General features: G+C 43.2%; 1 protein-coding gene across 1 annotated transcript in view; it reads right to left on the bottom strand.

Moving 5' to 3' along the window:
• The window catches only part of spred1 (sprouty related EVH1 domain containing 1), a 29,584-nt gene extending 10,642 nt beyond the window's left edge, over positions 1 to 18,942 (bottom strand). Inside the window, exons 1-3 of the mRNA XM_079370290.1 lie at positions 18,137 to 18,942; positions 5,768 to 6,038; positions 1,597 to 1,765 (exon numbers count right to left, since the gene is read on the bottom strand). Of these exons, the coding sequence (XP_079226416.1) occupies positions 1,597 to 1,765; positions 5,768 to 6,038; positions 18,137 to 18,168 (472 nt within the window). The 5' untranslated portion in view covers positions 18,169 to 18,942. The remainder of the gene's footprint in view (positions 1 to 1,596; positions 1,766 to 5,767; positions 6,039 to 18,136) is intronic.
• Positions 18,943 to 22,147: the final 3,205 nt, after the last annotated feature.

Genomic DNA, 22,147 nt, shown 5'->3' with positions numbered 1-22,147 from the left:
CAGTCCTTGAGCCTGTCAGTGTGTTTATGCCCAATGCAGAAAGGTGTGTGTGTGTGTGTTTGTGCTTGCATTTCTCCACTACAGAGAGGAAGATGCTTCCTGCAGCACGACTTTGGCAGTGTTGGGCTGCAAAGCTGCCCGAGCCATGTGCCTGGCGTTGCCATAGCAACAGAGGACTGCAAGACTGATACACACACGTGCGTTCTCTCTCTCTCTCTCTCTCTCTGCCCCCCCCATCCCCAAACCTCTACACACGCAGCAGAAGGATGCAACAGGAATACAGAAGAACCTGCCAGCCTGAGCTGAAGAGAGGCATTACACAACAACTTTGCAGAGTGTGAATGCGCCATAGTAAACTGTTTTGTCAGTCTGTCAATCAACCTACACTCCACTTGAGCACCTACGTGCAGGGGGGGCTTTAACTATTGGGGGTCATAACCCAGATAGGTTTAGAACCAGTGTAATAGAGTATGACAAAAATCTAAAAATACTGACATGAGAAAGGATATTTAATCATAGCGGTAAATTAGCCAACTAACTTTGCAGCAACCATTCAGCCCTGACCTGTGATGTGATGTACAACTGTTATCCTTCAGTTCTTACATTGTTGTGTTTACAATTGCCCATTATTCTTTGCTCTCCTCTTTAATTGAAATGTTCATGCAGAACTATTTGTAACACCAGATGTGTTCAGCTTTTATCTGGACTCCATGTGGACTTGCGCCCAGGAAGTTCAAATCTCAGATAAACGCTTGTGGGGAAGAAGTGACTGATGGCCAGCCGTGATAAAGCTTTTATGATATGTTCTGCCGTGCCTCCTTTGTGCTCCCCTGGGTTCCCAGGTCCAGAGCGTAAAAAAAGAAAAGAAAAAAGATTATAGCTCCCGAGCCAGCCAGCCATCCTCTTGTGTAACACGCTGCTGGGTGGCAGATTGCTGAGCTGGCGATTCTCCTGCTAATTGGATGACTTTGCAACCTCTGGCACTGTACTGAAAAATAATGCTTATCAGGACCCGAAGCTGCCAACTAAACTGTCAGACTGAAGTCCAACCATCCAAAAAAAAAAAAAAAAAAAGGGACAGACCAAACCGAACTGTTAGACTAAACAGTGTTTAAACTTGGAACTTGGTAACAAAAAGCCTAACCTGGTCGAGTTTTATCTCATGTCCCAACTCCAACCCCCGTCATTTTTACAACCCTCCCTCCCCCGTCCTGTATCACCCACTGCGTGGGCATAGCATTACCCTGATAGTGCCCCTCAGGAAGTGAAGAGTTTATCTGGGCAGCTGGGTGCTGATAAGATAACACAGGAGGGGTCATGTTTGGGTGAGTGAGCAGGTAGCAGTTCGGGGGAAGTCATTGACGCTAATCAACGCTATGCATCTGTCCTAGAACACATGCTAGGTCAGCCGTTATATGTCAAGAACAAAAAAACAAAAAAAAGCATCAACACAGGTGGTGGATGCGAGCTTACAGAACGCAAGCCTGTATTTATGTACTGGATAGCTGATGACACACAGTGAAGCACAATCTCTTTGGAGGAATTCCCAAACCACACACATACAGCCACCAGGAAGTCATTCTGATGCACACATACTCTGGTTGATGTCCTCGATGGCTCGACGAATCCCCCGGTCGAATGCTCGGGCGTCAGCCGGGCTCTGGAACGTCAGTCCAAACTTCTTGTCGTTGATCCGCCAGTGGTGGAAGATGGGGTTGACCTTGTTGTATATGAGGTTTTTCTGCAGGACGCACTCCAGCACCACCTGGCAACACACAGAGTTTAAGAGTAAGACAGTTGGAGGTGTTTTAATTGTAACATCCCACAACTGAAACAGTGAAGGAAAGGTCACGAGGAGAGACCGGCATCTAAAACCGGACTACATTTAAAACCTGGGGATTCAAAAATAGAAAACTATTTTTAAAAATCCTCCAGAGCCCAGCAACTCGAATTACCTCTTTGGATAATTTGTAAAACACATTCCAAATCCTGTTTTTTTTTTTTTTATAACAGATGATGATAAAATTGGACAGGAGTGGTGGTGGCAGCAGAAGATGGGGGGGGGGGTTGTGTATGTTTTGGAGCCAAGCAGCCCAAGTGTGTGTCAGAGAGAGAAAGGCAGTGTTTCCAAAGCCTATTATTAATCAGGGCTACTGGGCCGCCTCCCGGCTTTCCTCTAGGCAGATTAAATGAAATGAGAGACGGCCATTACAGTCTTTGAGGTTTTTTAACCGACGTGCACGAGAGGTGGCTTAATGGGGTGTGAATGTGTGAGCGTGCGTGGGGGGGGGGGGGGGGGACTCCGGAGCGCTGGAGCTGGTGTGATGAAAAGCTCAATGACCCAAGCGCTGCGACACTTGTGCATCTTTACGATCGCAAACCAATACTGCATGTGGGAAAGCAGATGGCACCCTTCCCCGTCGATCTGGACAGGAGTCAGGAGTCACGCTCGCTTTAAGGGGCTGATACGTGGCAGCTGTATATGAGCTGGATGAAATGTGAGACGTGTGTCAGAGAGGGTGCGCACAGGTATACATTTCCTCTAAAGCATCGGAGGGAAAGCTGCTTTCGCCCTCGTTGGCAAGAAGGAACAAGTGCACACAATTTTTCTGCATGAAGGTATGTCTACCAGTAACTGTCCTTATGCCCCCCTCTTCCACTAAGAATGAGAGTAAGACGTTTAGCCTACAAGGGGGGGGTCGAGACAGAGGGGAGAGGACTGGATGTGAGAAGGATGGGGTGGGCAAGGGGAAAAGGAGGGGGGGGTTGTTCTGCTGATTGTGGAGGCGAGACTGAACGGAGCCGGAGCAGGTAAGGTGAGCGCACAACAGGGCCGACAGGGAAGGAAGTATCACGGTTGCATGGAAAGGACGACATTTAACACCACATTCCACACTGCGCTCAGAGAAAAGACAGAAGGAGGAGCTAGCCCGACAGAAAAAAAGAGATAGAGAAATGTAACTGAGACATGGGGGGGGGGGGGGGAGGAGATAGACGGGGCAGAGGTGAGATGCTACAAAGAGTAGGAGAAAGTGCGGGAGCTGAAACGGGAAAATCACTTGAATTTACAAGTGTAGAAATTGAAAATCGAGCAACGCAGCACACGCTATCAGACACGACGTTTGAATAATGTTTTGGGACCGATTTCAACGCCAAAAGAATATTTTATAATCTTATCCGTCTTGGATTGAAGTATTGATGTTTAAGCATTTAAAAGTCAGACACAAATAGAGAAAAAGAGAAAACAGAGGCATGAAGGTGTTACGCAATAACTGAAGCTTCTCAAGGCTTAGTAGGAGGCATTGATTGCAAAGGATAGCAAATGTTGCCCTTACACCACACTTACAGCAAATAAAGCCATATATAATACAGCAAACAATCACTCAATCAAATGGACTGCCAGAGGAAGTCACAGATTAAAAATGACAGCAACTGTCGAGAGCTATTCCAGATAGAGTCATAATCAGAGAGCCAGTGTGGGTTAGAAATCATCAACCAATTAGATCTGTAGTTTTTTTAGAGAGTAAGTGAATCAGATTGAAGAAGGAAAAAGAGAGAGAGAGAGAGAGAGAGAGAGAGAGAGAGAGAGAGAGAGAGAGAGAGAGAGGAGAGGAGAGGAGGGCGGGCGAGGAGGAGAGTGATTGGTAGCTATATGGAGAGCCAGCTGAGTCATCACCAGCACACTCTGTGCCGCATCACTGCGCTTATAGACAGATCCTCTCCACCTCTTCCGTCTCTCTGGCTCCACCTCTGTTTCCTGCTCTTTGACTACACGCATCTCATCTCTTTCCCGATTCATCACATCCTCTGCGCCCAAAACATCTCATTTCTACCAACCGTGAAAGTGAGGCCATTCAAATGTCTCTTTCTTATATTTCCTCGTTTCCTTGCTCAGGTTTTTGTCAGGGATCCGGAGATAGATGGGATGGCTATCTTTTTTTTGTTTGTTTTCTTTTTTAATTCTGTCTGAATTCTTTTAGACACCTTACCTTTTTATGCGTTTTATACAGAACAAATCATACTGAACAATCGTTCAAACGTTCAGAAGCAAGGCCTCTTTTTTTCACTCGTACAACATAATTATTGGTTCTTCATTCACCCCCTGAAATCAAAACACCATCGTTACCGTTTTAGACAACACTGTGGTAACAAGCAGATATTGCCCAGCACTTTCTTCCGCCTCTTGCTAACATATTCTTATGTGGTTTTTGTCTGTTTTTGTTGTGTTCATGGATTCATCCTCTGCTCCTTCCAATGCCCTCAGACTGTTGGTAGCACTGTGGTCGACGCCAACACCATGGCACTGGGTGGCATCCCGACAGACCTACATATGGCGGGGTGTTTGTTGTGGTGGCTGAGGGGTAGACTCTGGCGGTGATACGGGTGTTTTACCACATCCCAGAAGAGATGCCGGGGTCTCTGAGCCATGTCTTCACTCAGTCTGAACAAACAGCCTTCTCGTTACGCCCTTTTCCTGTGCCACACACATGCTTGGATAGCAACGCAGAAAACACAAACACGCTGTAAACACTAAACACACATAAAATGTGATCAGCCAAAGAGGACTTCATAAAAAAAAGAAAAAGAAAAAAAAAAAGCCGTGCTGGAACAAGCCTCTAATGTTGGGATCATGGTGGCCTCCTTGCTCTCCTGATATCCAACAAACAGTTGTCTCTCTCTCAAACACAGATTTACACTCTCATTATCACCAGAGCAGGATTATCCCAGTGCATCTACTGGATCTGTTCTACATCTCCAACACAGAACGAGTCTGTGACATGAAGGTCATAAACCTGACAGCAACGATCCGTGAGGATTAGGACGACAGAAACAGACTGACAGTGTACAGTGTTGTGCTTGTGTGTTTTCATGCTGTACATGATGCAAACAAAATGTGTCAAAACTCAAAATATCAAGAAACATTATCTGTCAGTAACGAGCAGAACTTTAAATTGTGGAGGATTTCACTCTTCCACAACCTGGACTTCATGTTGCATTCACAATCCTGAACTTTACACTGTGAAGTGTGCAGTGCAGCGGAAGACTTGCATGGAAACTGTCCAAATAAAAATCAATTGACCCTATATTCAACCCGTTATTGATAGCTATCCACTATCATGCTGTGTAGCTACAGACCTTGATGCATCATATCAAATTATACGAACTGTGAAGTGTTTAAAACCAAGAAACCAATGTGGGGCGTCACTGGGACTATGTCCACGTTCATACAGTCTCTGCTCCATGGGGTTATTAGGGATTTTTTTGTTACATAATTACAAGAGGAATATTTTCCTGGCTTTTTTCACAAAAGCAGAAATGCTAAAAAAAAAAAAAAAAAAAAAGGACAAATACTTGGGCACTCAGTCAGTGTTAACTTCCGGCCCTTATTACAGCGTTTAGGTCCCTTCTAAGCTCTCAGTGTGTTTCCCACATCCCTCATCCCACATTCTTGGCTCCTGAGTAATCCGTCCTTCTCTTTAATGATATCATCATGCATCACAACATCACGCAGTTTGCTCCTATTTTCAGATACCTGCACCATGGAGGATAGCCAAACAACCACTTCCTGTGTGAGTGAGTGTGTCAGTGAGTAAGACAGAAAGAGGGGGGAGTCGTGGAACGAGGTGGGGGTCAGGGTGACCTCACAGGAGAGAATGCAGCATCTCTTGTTTTTGCATGAAAGATTTGACACAGCATAGCATAACCTGAAACATTTATTTTTTTAAAAAGCTCAAATCTGCTGTTATGAGCTAAATGGTTCTCTTACCAGTTTGTCTTTGAGCCTCTCGCCCTTGATGTGGAACTCCACAGAGGTGGGGCTTGGACTGGGACTAGGGCTTGGACTAGGACTCGAGCTACAGGGGCTGAGGTTAGTGCTGCTTCCTCCGCTGCCTCCGCTGTGGGTGCTGCCGCTGTCCTCTCCCCGGCTGACCTTATAGACGGTGACACAGCTGAGGCCTCCGCCCCCCAGGGGAAGCCACCCACCGCTGGAGTCATCCCGAGTCATGACCACTGCTCTCACGCGCGCATAACTGTCACTGTGGAGGAGGGGAGAGAGGAGAGAGCAAGGTGAGGAGGATGCAAAGAAAATACGAAGAAGGCTTTTCGTAGACACAATACGTAGTGATCAGCGTCTAAAAATGTCTACCTTGATATTTTCCTGAAGGCTCTTTTAACTTGGATTACAAAACATCCAAAAGCAAACAGCCTACATGAAATATCAGCCCACATACAGCTGAGTTGTAGTACAGTACATGTAGCGTAGCCTACACAGAATGGTCAGTGAATGTGTAGTAAGAAACAAATCTACAGCCGGACAGATGTGATAAAAACCCGTCAAGGATGGAAGTGTCTCTACGTAGAAGCACAGAATTGCCAAACAGTTTGAGCGGATGCTAAATAACATAAAACAGACGAAGCCTTGAAGGACGTCTGGCTGCTTCAATAAACTATTGGTAACAACTGAAATCTGCATCAATATGAGGGAGCAAAGTCAAGGCTTAAACTGCGGCCGTTAAAATGTGTATTTGGCACATGATAAAACAGACTGTTGAGGTCTGAAGCTTGTCAGTGTGTGTTTAACCACGGACAGAGGGTGACTGACCATGTGGACATGTTCAGCCTCTGGACTCAGACGGATTTCAACCTTTTCCCCTAAAGCGCCTGGTTTCAAAGCAGACAGAAAGAAGCTGATCTTAGTCGAAGTGTCTGAAATGTCCTAACGATTCCACAACTCTGCCTAACTGTCTGTTCATGTCGTCTGGGACTTTGAATAGTGTGTAATGTGATGAAATAAATTCAATTATAAACTCAATTTAAGGGAAATGTGCAAACAGACAAAGTGTTGTTTTTTTTTCTACAAAGCAGGAAGAGATCATGAAGGGGCATAATTGAATAAGGCTTTAGGTTTCAGTGATTCACTTACAGCTGATGTGCGTGTGTGAACAGAAAGGCAGAAAGATGTACAGAAATTGAGTTTTGAGATTCTGCTTTTCCAGGGAGCTTTTTGTGAAATCTGTCCAGGGACCACAGATGAAATCAAAATGAAAATGAAAACAGAAACATTTAATATGCATTGTCCCTGTAAAATAAAATAAAAATATGTCAAAGGAAACAAACTAAAGCGTGATGACTGAAATGTCAAAGAGCTAACAACTTTGAAAATGTTAGGTTTTTTTTTACAGATGGGAACGATCTGATCTGAGGTCAGTATCTGGTCAGAACTTGAGGTTATTTACGCATCAGATATCGGACTGATGATCCCCGCCATGTATCAAGTAACATCGTTGGACACTTTAAACATTCTCAGCTCACACTGTCTCACACTTCGAAGAAGTACAGATTGAACTTCTCGTGCCCACAAATCGTCTCCATCAAGCCGTTCAGACGACATGGAACAGCTCAAGTCCGATTCTTCAGTTTGAAATATTAAATTCAACAACCTCTTAACTGTTGCTGCTAACCGTTCATATGAGAAGTCAGCACAACGTTCAAATACATTTCCTTGGAATCGTTGTAGTTTTTACGAAATGTTGTTTTGTCGTCTTTTTGCTCTTGGGATATAAAGTGCCGAGTTCACCACAGCTTTGTGTAACCTCACACCAACAATAACCATATTAAGTACGGTAAAAAGGTGTTAAAAAAGTAGATCGATAGATTGATATTCTACATTTAAAAGTCTCAAAGAATGAAAGCAAAAGTAAATAAATAAAAGGTCCGCATGGAGTCCCATGAACTGAATGAATGCCCACATTTTCCCAGTTATTACTGTGCTTTATCACACCATGATTTCCTTCAACTTGTTTTTTGTTTTTGTTTTTTTTAACTTAACTTCATAACTCTATTAACTGACTTCACTTGGAAGTAAGATTTTCAGCTCATTAGATAACACAGACTGCAGCAGGCCACCGGAAATGACAAAGGTCAGGGTGTGCTGAGGGCAGCATTTTGCCGAGTCTCTGGGTAAAACATTAAATAGTAGAGAAAATCAGAGCGCTGACAGAAATGGGCAAAGGAGTTGAAGAGTTTGGCTGCCGGATGTTGCCTGTGTGACACTTTGCTCTCAGGCCAAGCCAGACGACGTCACATGTTCTGAAACATCTAAAAAAGAATTTTCCTTCAATGCAATTGGGATTAAGGGAGAAACATTTCCCCTACTTGTCACATTAAATGAATGAAAAAGTTAACCACGGCTTCCTGCTCGTTCTTCCCACTCACTGCCTCTCCTCTCTTTGTCTTGTCCTTCCCTATAAAACTAACCTTTGGCCTCCTGTCTTCCACACCCTGGGCAAACCTCAGTGTCCAGGTTATTGGTTAGTAATTAATCCAACAGCCAGAGAGCATTAAATCTGGAGACAGTTTTTTTTTTTTTTTTTTAATCTTGTAAATGCTTTAACATCCTGGAACCTGGAATCAGTTGACCAGTTCCAAGAAACCACTGATGAGCAATACAAACAAATCTTAAAGAACAACAACAACAAAACACTGCTTTTCGGAAAACTAAACTCTTTTAGTAATAATTATCTCCCAGATGACAATGACTATAAACTAAAAAAATAACTATCCCCCACACATGCCTCTTACAGCTTTCTTAGACACAGCTTTACTGTTTTTGTTTACTCTTGCTGTGCTGTCTGCAGCTGAGGCACGAGGCTTTGAAATCCTATCGCAGGATATCTGCTCAACACCGATCCAAACCGAGTGGAGAACAACAACAGTGACAAACCGAAACTGTAACGCAGCCTTTTAATGACGCGCACAGTGACAGGAGCGCTCGCATGCACATACTCGATGCTACCCGTGTAGCAGTCACATGATATAATATAAACATCCCTCCTCGCCTCACCATTGGCTCACAGTGAATTCTCTGGGTAATATCCTGCTGCGTTCTCACATTAGTGTGCTCGGAGGGGGGGCTGGCAGGAAGAAACTCAGAGTGAAGAAATGTGGCTGTCTGCGTTCACACATGCAGCTCCTCCGGCAAATATCAGGAGTATGAAAGTCATGTCTGATAAATATTACTATTCTTTATTTTTCAAGGAGACTTAAAAGTATGGACGATCTATAGACCAGGGCTCTCCAACCTTTTTTAGGATGAGAGCTACTTTCAAAAAATAAAACAAGCCGCGAGCTACTTCTACTCCCCTTAGTTTTTTTTTGTATATTAATATTACTATGTGCTTACCTTGAATGAGATTTCTGACACTGCATGCTGCCGACCAGGTTATTATAATCTGTTTAGAAAGATCTAGAGTTGTAGTAAGTAGATACAGTTTGCTATGAGTGAGGTTTTGTTCATGCACAGGGTAGATCTTTCTTATTTTCATCCTCTTTTTTTTGTGTGAATATTTTAGATTTGCTTGGCGAACTACTTATTGAGGGCCTAGTAGCGAGCCCCTTGTTGGAGATATAAACACATCCTGACAGCTGTTAAATGGAAACTTAAATAGTATAGGATGAGGTGACGGTCGAGCCATCAGTGACATTGTTAAATGATCCAGTTAAAACATCTATACATGCCGTTCTGCTTTTGAAGCAAGACTTGCAAACTCTCATTGGTTCAGACTGAATAGCTATAAAAAGCTTCCAAAATGTGACATTTGCTATACTGTGTGTCACACTGCCTGTTCGGGGTTGATGGTTTGCCAATGTGTCTATATTTCCAGCAAGCTTTTTAAGTCACAGTGAAAACAAAATTGGACAACACTGAAAGTCTGTCGCTCGTTATTATAGTCCTGCAATCCAGGGACGTCTTTAAACAGTCGCTTTGATTATTCTGCCACCAAATTAGCAAACTGATCCAAAAATAAGCAACCACTCTGCCAATCAAAAAATATGCTAAAATAATAATAATGGATGGCAGGGCTGGAGCATCACCGATACAGAGTTTATGAAGCTACCAACATTCAGAATCTAACAAAGTGAGCTCACAGTTCTCTTTCTCACACGCTGCCGGCCCCAAACTGAGACAGACTGCTCGTGAGAGGCTTGCACAAAAACACAACCTCAGCGAACTTCCCTCTTGCGTCCTTTCCTGGTTTGCACTTCTTTACAGCGCCACAGACGTAGTGCTTAACCGATCATGAGAACCGTCGCCATGGCAGGAAAGTGCTTTTTTTTTTTTTTTTTTAAGCCGAATAACAGGCAGTAAAAGAAGGAAATACTGCTGCTGTTACAACCCTCGATGGCCCCCAATAAAAGGATGCGGGTGATGGGTGCAGGAGGGGCTGTCAATCAGACAGGGGTCCCCGGGGTGAACAGAAGGCAGGCGGTGGTGTCGCTCAGCCATGACCAGGGCACAATGACCAGGACCTGACCCTTCAGACCTACCATCACACACATGCCAGCAACCATGGGGGGGCAGAGAGGAAGTGAAGTGGGTTGTGTACGTGTGATTTAAGTTCGAAACATCCAATTCAGAAAAGATAGTTACTGTAGTTGTTACCAAACTGGTAATAATGTAATCTGAAACTTGAAAACAAACAAGTCAACCAAAATCTACAACAAACAAACTTCCTACTTTAATTAATTATATATATATATATACACACATACATAGATACATACATTTGTTTCTATGCTTATTGGAAAAGGACAAAGACTATGATCCAAAAAGGTATTTGACTGCAACTTGCTTCAACATGAACACACACACACACACACACACACACAGTTCAGAGTGGGATAGCGGAGACAAAGGCCTCCCCTCCACGCCCCTTTCTGAGAGCACAGTCGGCTGGACACACAATTGAGAGCGGAAGCAGATCAGCTGGCCTGGGACTGTGGGCGAGGGAGGGGGAGAAAGGACACCCCCCCCCCATTCCAAATTATTCCAAGTTATTCTGCTGGATGACTGACTTCATTTCCGACCGAAAGCAGGAGAGACACACAGGGGGGGGGGGGGGGGGAGAGTGTCACGGAGGATTCAGTGTGTGTGTGTGTGTGTGTGTGTGTGTGTGTGTGTGTGTGTGTGTGTGTGTAGGGGTCAGGGGGAGTCGGGGGTGGCAGACATAAGTTCCTGCCTATATTGTAATAAGGCTTTTTTCATTCACAGAATAATAGCATCTAAACAAAGTCTACCGTTTCCTAGAGCTCTTTAAACTTCATTTACAGGGAGAGAAAATCGATCACTCAGATTTGAATGAAAGATAAGAGTTGAAATGAAGTGTAAAAAAATAAATGAAAAGGAGAAGAGAGGAGAAGGCGTGATGGGGGAGCACGTGCAGAACAGGCCTGGGCCTGGAGGCAGGCTGCTGCAGTGTACGGTGGAGAAGGGGGATCCTGGGACAACCATTTCCGAAGTTGACAAAGTGGCCGTTTGTCTGCTGCACCGGCCCATGGCTCTCTGGGCTCCAGCATACCATCATGCTTTGCTCCTGTCTCAGCCTTGGGCTTCCCACCCCAGATGGAGAGTAAGGGGATGAGGGGGGGTATTGAAAGCAAGACAGAAGGGGGGGGGGGGGGAGAAGGAGGATAAGGAAGAAGAGGAGTGCAGGAGGAGAGGAGAGACGAGAGAGAAAGGATGTGGCCTGAGCCCTGGGTGCTCGCCAAGTCACCCTCCCTTCCCTCCGTTCCTTCTCCCCCCTTCCACCCAACCCCTCCCCGGCTGCCTCTCTCTACACAATGGCCGCTTCTCTGCTGAAATTTCACGTTATTGGATCCAGGGCCTGGAGTTTTGTCCTCCCACAATGTCCAGGCAGCGGAGCATGCTGCAGAGGAGACACACTCTGCAAGCTAAAAGCTGGAAAACCATTCCTCCTTTCATTAGCATCAGAAAAGGGGAGAAAAGCTCCCCCCTCCTTGCCCCCCCCCCCCCTTTTTTCCATTTACCCCTTTTCCTCCCCATCTCTCCCCTGTATCAAAACCGGAGGAAGGCTGTCAAGCTCGGTCAAGCTCCACTGGACCACTTTGGTTCGTAGGATTTTTGAAAGGGGGGGGGGGGGAAGACAAATCATTAAAATATCATTGGGGGAATAAACACAAGCTACTTATCCCAATCCGATTCCGTAGATTATCCGCGGAAAGGAAAGCAATAACGAGGAACGCAGAGGGGGGAATGGGAGAGACGTCTTGAAAAAGCTGGTCTGCGTGTGACTCATCGCTTTGCTTACTAAAACGTGTGGCCGTCTCCAACAGCTTTTATCAGAGAAAAATTACACTAATCACACATTTCCTTATCGCCTTTCAAGTTACCTTGAACGCACTCTCCCTTACATCCAACGTAGATCAACTAAAGTCCAGCCTTGTCCGTGTTACAGAAATATCTGAATGCAGTTAAGAATTGATAGAAAGTTCAAGTCAGGAGATTTGCCCTCCGGAACAAACATTTAGAGGGGGCTAGAATTGGAGCTGAAGCTGTAAGGGGGTAAAAGGTGCTGCCGTTTCTTTCAATGTGAGCACGCCTCATTGAAGAAATGAATTACATGCAATCTGGGACTCGAGCGTCGATTCCTGCAGTGCATCTAATCTGAATGGTGCAAACTAGCTGGCCAATTAGCCACGGTTCAAATCCCTTAAATAACCAGTGGCAAACTCAAGGGCACAGACGTACCCACAACAAACAGCAACATGACCCAACATGGATGCCGAGCAAATTATGACATAAGACCCGAACAAGACACTTATAAAAGGGACCGTCTGTTAGCCATTAATAAAACGGAACTAATAATGGGACAATGGCGACAGGGACACAAACAGGCGGCCGGCATCACAAGCCTGCTTATTTAGCTACAGTGAAAACTAATACGTTGGCTATAGAAAGAGAAGTGAAAGAGATATTTGCCCTATCTCCTCTCAACACCTCAGGCTGCTGGTGAGTCATCTCCCTCACAAGAACATTCAGCTTAGCTACCAACTGAGTCAGGAGAAAAAAAAAAAAAAAAAAAAAAAAAAAAAAAAAAAAAAAAGAGAACAACCCTTCTGTTGCTGCACCACATTTCAAATGAACCACCATCCTTTCACAGCAACGCCATCGAATATGACGACAAATTCCCCCGATCAGAGCCACCTCGCCACAGAGTGGCGGTGAGTGAAGCCCGAATCAGAGATAGACCCAAAACCGAGCTAATGAATGTCAAAACTTCTCAGCCTGACAGCCTTTCAAACACTCGTTTTTCTAACCAAACCTTCTATTACTGGAATGGGCCTGCAACCCCAACAACAATGTTTTAGGTGCCGCTGCGCTGTGGCGCGATAAATCAAAAGAGTCCCACATGTGTATCAAATGCCAAAAAAGGTTTCCCAAACATCAATCACAGCCACATATTGAGATGATCTTAATTTGAACCGCAAGTATTTGGAAAATTAAAACCTTGCGCTTGCCATTACCAGAAGAAGGGAGAGGGGGGGGAGTCGGACCACAAATTTCGCCTGCTGCGGCGTCTCTGGTCGTCTTTGATGTAAAAGCCGTCCCCAGAGACTTGACGTCAGTCCCTCTGAAAGTGACGGCGGGGGGGAACGCAACCCCCCTCTGGCTGTGGGAGAAACAGTCACATACGTCGCGAGAGACGAGCGACCAAACCAACGTGTGAGCCGACGGTTGTGAAGGGAAGTCGTTGGACAGAACGTCGTCATCGTCGCAAGCTAACCTGTTCATCGTTCAGAATCAATGACACTCACATTAGGTGAAGCCTCCGGAACATATGTTAGAATCAAGAAAATCTAATCACCAAAAAAGTCCGTTCAAAATCCTAAATATAGCCACTGGACAGGACTAATCATGACCAAATATATCTCACTCTACTACCATTTTATCTTATTTCAAAACGTGTCATTAACCCGTTTATTTGATTACATAAAGCTATTTTTGCTTTAATACCCTCATTTAGGAACTAGGCCTATCTCAACAAGGAACACATACACATGCCAAATGTTCCCAGAGAGTGTGTGTACGTGCACGGACGCACACACCCAGAAACCCCTTCCTGTTTTCAAAGTGTTTGGAAACTCAATCAAAGACACAAGGTTCAGGATTTACATCTGTGTCCTTTTATGTCTGCGGTCCTCGCAGGAAAGAGCCATCTCTCGGCCCAGCTGCAGCAAAGAGCCGACAACAAGGCCCGGCCTTTATGCTCCCCGCATGCTGCACCGCTGCAAAACAATATCCACAACTCAGGCGCTTCAGTGTTAAAACGCACTTGGTAGCATGTGGCCCTTGAACGTCAGAGGCCAGTTCTTGACAAAGAAATTAAGACGTGCCCCGCGATCTGGATGGTGGGATGGAGACCCCAAAGTTTGTAAGTGTAAACAGGCTTTGTTTATGTCCACATTTCTCTTAAAAAATGATCGATGACTTATTTGAAATACTCGGCGTAAACACTGCTGACATTTATGCCAGTTTATGCCCACTCCTGAAATACTTGGAGAGGAAATGAAAATTATAAGAGGGAAGTGGCTCGGGTTTAAAATACCCCCAAATCCAGGCATAAATCTGACCATGGGAATGGAACAGTGCACCACTAATACACAAGGCTTGCTCAGTGTGTTGGCCTGTGGTGGTAACAGACAGTCATGGCCTCTGGGAGCACAGAGAATTATTGTCAGAAATCCAAAACAAAGTAAGACCACTTCTGATCTTATATATATTGGGTGACAACTCCAAGCAACCATTAGTAAGACGATGTAACAGTTCTCTCTTTAAAGATATCTTAAAAAAACAAAAAACAAAAACACATTTAGTCTGTGAACCGCTGTAGTCACAAGCAACACTTCCCTATAAGAATACAGAAGCAAAACTAAACTTGCATTCAGCTGAGCAGGCCAGCCAAAAGGTAACATGTTATGGTTTGGACTAGTTCATCCCGCACAGCTAAGTGTGCCTGTCCATTTGTCCAACAACTGGCAATAAGCCCCAAATAATACAGTCTGTATATGTATATATAAAGGTCCAGGAAATGATTTAGCTTAACATAAGGGCCACAGGATACAGCCAATTACAGAGGCCGTAAAGCACTCTGCCCAACAGCTGAAGAAGCTGTCTCCTTTTTGTCGTTTCAGAACACGATGGGGGTTGTTTGGGAGGAATGCGTTTGGAAAATAAAAAGCTCTGCAACAGGATTAAGAGTGCAAAACAGCCCTCAGGTGATAAGATCATGACACCCGCATAGGCAGATAAAACGCTGAGCTGTCAAATCAATCACGCAGATAGGAAGGGGGAGCGAGGAGTCACCTGACCGGACAAAAAGACAATAACCACAGACGTGACGGACTGTAAAACAATAAGGATGTACCCTCTGAGTTAAAGGGAACACAGGGGCAACTGAACTTCAGTGAACACAGAGGTGAGGGATTGATTTTCTGTAGGCTAACACAACTTTAAATCAACGTTCTCCCGCACTTCATCTTCTAATGTACAATACACAAATAAGGAGGTACCTGTACAATGGACCTCAACAGACTACAGCAGTGGTTCTGATATATATTTTAGATATATGCAACTTTCAATACAAGCTTCTCCTCCAATCATGACCATTATCTTTGTCTTAAATTCCCACAAGCCTTTCGTGACGGCACACCGAGAGCAGACGCAGACCAAAATATGACAAGGCTGCTTTGCCTTCTTTTCATTTCAGCCTTGTGAAAATAGTTGCACCAAGGCTAAGTAGCATGTTCTCAGCAAAGGGTGTGCTGTGTGTGTACAACAGCTTGGCTTACCACCCATCAATCAGACTAAACCACTTCAGGACACTCCTTTCACACATTTTTTTTTTTTGGGTGGGGGGAGGGGGGGGGGGGGGGGGGATTTTAGATAGTGATTACACTGCAAGTTACACAAGAGCAGACACTTCATTAGATCGGGTAAAAAAAGGTCTCACAAGAAGATCGGTAATGGTTTCGATCTTGTAAACATAAAAAAAGACAAGGCAGGTTTCTTATATTGTTTTTGCCAGAGAGTCATGAACGATCATTTTATCAATGGAATATAGCACATTATTAAATGTTAAGAAAAACATGAATGATTTCATTGTCAATGTATTCTTCCTGTTCAACATGTTTCATCTCATGCTACGTTATTAAACATGTATACCTGTGAACCATGTGTGCGCTTCCCCAAGGAGGGGAAAACAAAGTACTGTATTGTATGATTTTCAGTTATATTTTGTCACAAAAAAAAGGATCAAATCAAAAAGTGTCTTATTGTTGATTCCTGTCATTATCAGAAAGACCATTTCTTAAAGGAAAATAGCTCCAGATAAGCTCTGTATTCTGTCCACACAATTACTATGAATCACACAAGAGTCAGATTGATGGTGGAATCATAGCAACAATGTTAAGATCACTTGGCCATCTTAACTGCTGCCATCATGCTGCGAGAAAAAGACAGCATATAGTGTAGGCTGCACAGCTACAGCTCTGATGAGCCATAGCCTATGGCAGCAGTTCCCAAAGTGGGACCTGAGGGCCTTGAGAAGTCCATTAGGTCAGTGCAGGAAGTCCCAGCGAAATTTCCAGAATGCTTCACTGTAGTTTCTGACACAGGGGTTTAAACTTCATTGAAATAGCAGCTTATAACACGGGCAACAAAACATGCTAAGATATGTTACATTTTAGTTATGGTGCATTGTGACTGATAGCACAAAAAAAAAACTGTTTATAGATTTCCTTTAAAATAATATGTGATTCATTGTGGACGAGTCGTTTCATTATTATACATTTTGTTGAGGCTATATATATATAAACAAAGAAATGACACTGTGTGACGTAAAAAAAACAGAAGTGTAGTTCAAGGACAAGGCCTCTATGCATTATATCAAACAACCTCTTAGAGGCCAGATGGAATGGGGAAAACCATGGGTGTGTTTCTAGCATTAAACCATGACACTGTAAATGTAAGGGGCATATGACTTTCTCTGTGACAAATCGATATCAAGGAAAATCCTCTGAGATAGTGGGGGGAGAAAAGGTCGCCTTTATAGCCAACATACGCGGCGCTTTTGTTAAATAAGCGACTATTTATAGACGACATGTTGCGTTTAAGTGCGATGCATTGTGTAGTCAAAAAAAGAAAAAGGCAGGAAATGTGATCATTGTGTGATCGTCGGTGCAATGCGAAACAGTGTACAGTGCTGTGAATGGGCAGGCAGGTACTTTATGAATGGAGGAGATCATGTGACCGCAGCACCTCCCGAAGCAGATATTTCTCACTGACTGTCAACAAGCGCACACAGGGGATCAGCCCATTAAAACAATAGCAAAATGCGACTGGAAATGGGCGCGACGCTTACAAAAAAAACACCTCACACTTCACATTACAAATATAGACTGTGGGTTGCGGGATATGGGGCGTGCGCGTGACGCCTTTTTTTTAAAGCGTTTTTTTTTTTATGAATGGAGATTGTGGTATGTAAATGAGTGCGATTGAGAAAAAAAAAATGGCATCTACAGCTCCTCATCGTTGACATTGCCGCAATCAACTCCACCAGTTTTCATGAAAGAAAAGGTTTTACTTCAACACAAACGATGTTCTCCATTACAATCGTTGATTATGATCGAAAATAATAATGGCGGACAACAGTAACATACGGATATAGACGAGTCAAAGCAAGGCTTTTCTGATCGTGATGCACTTAAAACAGATAGGAGATGTATTCCCCGTCATATTGTACACAGAATTAATACTGTGTACATGACAATGACGACTGATCACCGACAGACTGCCTTACAGCTGTCAATCTGTAAAGCAATAATGCCTTTACAGAATATATCCTGTCTTGTAAAACCAATGAAATACCGGACACCATAAATAAAACGTCCCTGTATTGTTTCGTATAAATATACTGTGGCCTTTATGTTCGCTATTTGAATCAGATAATATTCACAAGATGCCTTTTTAAAAAACTGAGGGCCTTACGTTAAGCTATTTACTTGTCAGACTATTTAAATCATAAATTTATAATATAATCCATATGAATATATATTACCGGAATGGCTTGCAAAACAGTGGAAACAAAGAAAGATAATTCTCCAATCGTTGATGTGAGAAAAGTCAGATGATGAAAGAACTAGCATGGCTCGGTTATATTGTCATCGTAAATTGGAAGTTCATAACTTAAAAGCATGTGCTCACATCTTAACATATGTGATTCCTACAGTTGTGTGTTATATGTGTGATTAATATGGAAATGTTTTTTTTACTTACTCGTTGTTTGGATTTGTTGAATCTTCACTCATTTTTTTCCTCACGGGGATCCAAATCCTAGCAATAGCATCGACGACGCAGTGACGGCGGGATAAAATACCACAAAAATCACCATTTTTCCCCCCCTCACATATAGGAATTACCCCCCACTATTTCGGATAAGCAAGTAAACGGTGTTACAATGGGGCATGCCTAACTAACTAAGCGTCCCTTGTGACGGCCAAGTGAAGCTAGCTCAACGTTAGCTTTCTCCGCCTGGACGTTAAATCGCGAGGAGGAATGACAACCGTTGATTCATTTTGTCCTCCCTGGAAGTAAATTCCGACCACAACAAATGGGCCATCAGCATCATCCTCCTCCTCATCAAAACACGAATTCCCCCCCTTGTGTGCAAAAAATAAAAAAATAGATCCTCAAAAAACGTAGAAGATGTTGTAAACTGTAACGTCTGGCTGATTATTTATGTCTGGCTGTCGAGCATCCATTCGCCAACTTCAGGTCCTGAACAACACTTGAAAAAGCGCCGTGGAGCGTCGCTCCGTCAACGTGTCCGAGTAATCTTGCAGTAAAGGCATCCAAAAAAAGAAAAAAACGTGGGTAAAAAAGGGGGTCCGTGAACGATTTTCAATGTGAGCAGTACAGTCGTGTGAAGTAAAAAGCATTCAGCGATGAAATCCCCCCTCAGAAGTTGGTGGACATCTGCTTTAATCGAACTCCATTTTCAACTCGGGGGGAATGAAACATCGGAAAACTGGGCGGATGTGTCGACCCTCGCTTGAGAAAATTAGATCCTTCCGCGACGTAGTAAAAACACAACACCCTTGCGAGCTAAAAATCCTCAACCAGCCCACTATTACACGCCTATTATTAATGAGTAGCGTGTAGTCTACTAAATATCACTATGTTGTAGCCGTAGGCAATCTATTCGCAGTGTTTCCTTCCAAAGTTGACCTAAAGTAGTCCCCGCACTTCCCAAAAGAAGTTTCCCTTCAATCACGCATTGATACAAGAGGGAAGCGTCTGTGTGATAGCACGCAAAGTAGAAAATAATCTGGAGGAAGGACTTGTGCTGACACTCACAGGCTCGGCCATTAACAATTTCTGTTGTTTTCTTTCATTAAGCAGCTTCACTGTAATCCACCTCCCACGAACCACTATCTCAAACCTCAATGTAAGATTGTAGGAAACTACTTTAAAACATACACAGCTACGTGTGCTCCTGCACGTGGAAGTAAATTACATCTCCTTCTAGAGTAATGTGTATTAACCATCTATTGTTTTTTTCTATTCCAATATTATTTTTATTTCATGTTGAGTCCTACAATTATTACGTATAGGTTTAATCAAAAGCCACATGTAGGGCTAAGAAAAGCTATAAAAGATGTTGTTTTCTGAGACATTGCTCTTCTATTTTACTAAAGGGGGGGGGGGGGTCAAAAGTCCAGGCACAGAGTTATGTATGCACCTATGAATCTTATTTGAGAAGAATTTAAAAAAATGTAAAGCCTTGCAGAGTGAATCAGTGGCCTGGTTGCGTAAGACTTAAATGCTATTGGATTTCTGTGCTGTGTGGAATGGCAAGAGATCAGGCTAAATGATTCTGCCTGGTTGTCATAGTGACAGCATGTTGTGTGAGAAGTTTCTTTGTATTGCTCTGGCTTTTATACAGCTTGTGCCACAGCCCTATGTTGAAGCCATAAAACACATCCCTCTGTGTCACTGTATATAGACAGCCCGTGAACCACAGGACAATCGCACATGTAGCCCTGACAGTTATTACCCAGATTTTCTGTCTGAGGTGTACTTCTATCCTCGGAGCAAAAGGTTACAGATTTTCTCTCACCAAAAAAATCTGATGTAAGCATGCCATAATTGTTATGCTAGCTTATTCACACAAAACAGTCTGCATCTAATGAGTTTAACGTTGGGTAATGAAGTTACAGAAGGTTCTCTGTCTGCATTTTACTAAATGTGACGACTTGTCTTCCCTTTTTGAACTGGGTAACCATTGTTACAATCAAGCCCAAATAAAGTGTCCCTTGTTTCAGACAGAGCAGAAGAAAAAAACAGTGACCATGAATTTTCCCACTAGCATGCCTGTATTCTTTAGAGTATTCAGAGTTCAGGAAGTCAGCCTTCTTTCTCATCTCACAAATGTCGATAGCCCGAGTGCATTTCCTGTGTTTTTCACACACTGTAGTGTACTTAAACAAGGCAACAGGATGTTTAACTAACACAGGCATCCTTTGGCTCCCCTTGCTAAGTGCATTCAGGGTCATTTCAATTCTCTTCAAGATGGTAAACAAGCTGACATTCCTATTGCCAACAAGAAACCACAGGATAAAGGATGTTTGTAGATCAACACACTCGTCATTCAGCAGAGTCCAACACAACAAAACAGAACCTGACTTGACTTTCAGGAATATGCCTCAAATTCTATAGAATTCAAATTGTTGAGTGATTTGGGCTATATTGTGTTTTTCATTCTACAAAGAAAATGAAACGTTTTCTATTTAACTTTTTTTTTTTTGCAATTATCAAATAGCATTTTTATTTCTAGAAAGTCCCTCTTTCTGACATTGTGTAGCATGTTTTCAAGGGCTATTAACAAATGGGACAATAAAAATACAATTCTCAGACATCCTTGGGGGGGCTATTGAAATTGAATTGTCGTAAAGGATAGGTAAATTAAAAAAAAAAACATACAAATAAAACATTCCCTCCATTTTGACACTTTTAAGTCAAAGGTAGCATGGGAGATTTGTTCTCAAAAATGCACCATAAAAACTTGAATCAGATGACGTCCATAGAACACAGGTGATGTGATCACCAGCTCCCAGCAACCTCTGGTCACAAGAGAGGAGAAGTGAAGGCCTCTCTTTGTACATCATCTACCGAGAGGAAATTCAGTGTCTGTGTAGTTGCCGCCGTACAGTCTGTTGAGACCTTAGGGCAGTTAGTGAGAAAGACCGGAGATGGTTAATAACAGTTCTAACCCCATGGATCCTCTGCCTTAGTTTTGTTGTGCATGCCTCGTTTTTCTACAACATTTTCTTGCAAAAAGGGTTTTTTTTTGTCAATGTTTGCTTTCTATTCCTAAAAAAATGTGCACCTGTAAAGTTTCAGTTTGTCTGCGGGACATCTAGCAGAACTACTTTGTGTTCATGGAAACTCTAGCCAAGAGGTGTGGCTTAAACAAGAGGTGCTGATTTTTAAAGACCTGGCAGCTGAACAAAACAATGCATACCTATGATTAGTGTGGGCCTGGCCTCGGAAGCCTGCAACTTTTAGGCACGCTAATTGCAGGGTGGTGAGCAAAAAAGGTGTAGCGGCTAGAGGGGAAGGAAGTGTGAGGGCCTTGAGGCATGTTTGACTATGTGCTGTGTACTCTCCTTCTCACCCCGTCTCTCTTTCTGACTCTGTGTGTGTATGCACATTCGCCATGTAGAACTGAGGAACATTTATTTTATTGCTTAATCATACTCAGATACTAGACATCTTTGTTGTTGATTGAGCAGTATGAGGGGATTTTCTTTTCCAAGATTTTGTTCCAAGAATGTCTTAGAAGAGAGATGGATGTGGATAACTAGATGAGTAATGTGTGTCAAGCTGAAAGAGTCAGTCTTGTGACCATGCACAAAGATGATGGTTCAGATGGAAGGTCATTAAGGCTGCTGAGCTCTTGACAGAAACACATCCCTGAAATTGTCTAAGTTCTGCAAATGGTTAGAATTGGAAGTATGTGAGCATCTGAAACTGACAGTAGAGTTTTGGAGGGGGAGGAGCGAGTCTGCTGTGCTAATATTTAGAAACAACAGAATGAATGGTGGAGAACTGTTTGTTTTATCCTTTGTTTTACAGCTTATATAAATCCTGCTTTTAATGTAACACAAGGGTAAGGTGGTCAGTTACATTTCCTGTTTGAAACTAGGATTGATTACACTTAAGACCTCTTTAAAGTACATTTGTACTAGTCACTAATGTCTTAACTGCAAAAATGGAGAACTAAAT

This window comes from Symphodus melops (genome assembly GCF_947650265.1).
Source record: "Symphodus melops genome assembly, chromosome: 19".
NCBI classification, from domain to species: Eukaryota; Metazoa; Chordata; class Actinopteri; order Labriformes; family Labridae; genus Symphodus; species Symphodus melops.
The sequence above is the reverse complement of the archived record's forward strand: the minus strand, read 5'-3'. Positions and strand labels throughout refer to the sequence as shown.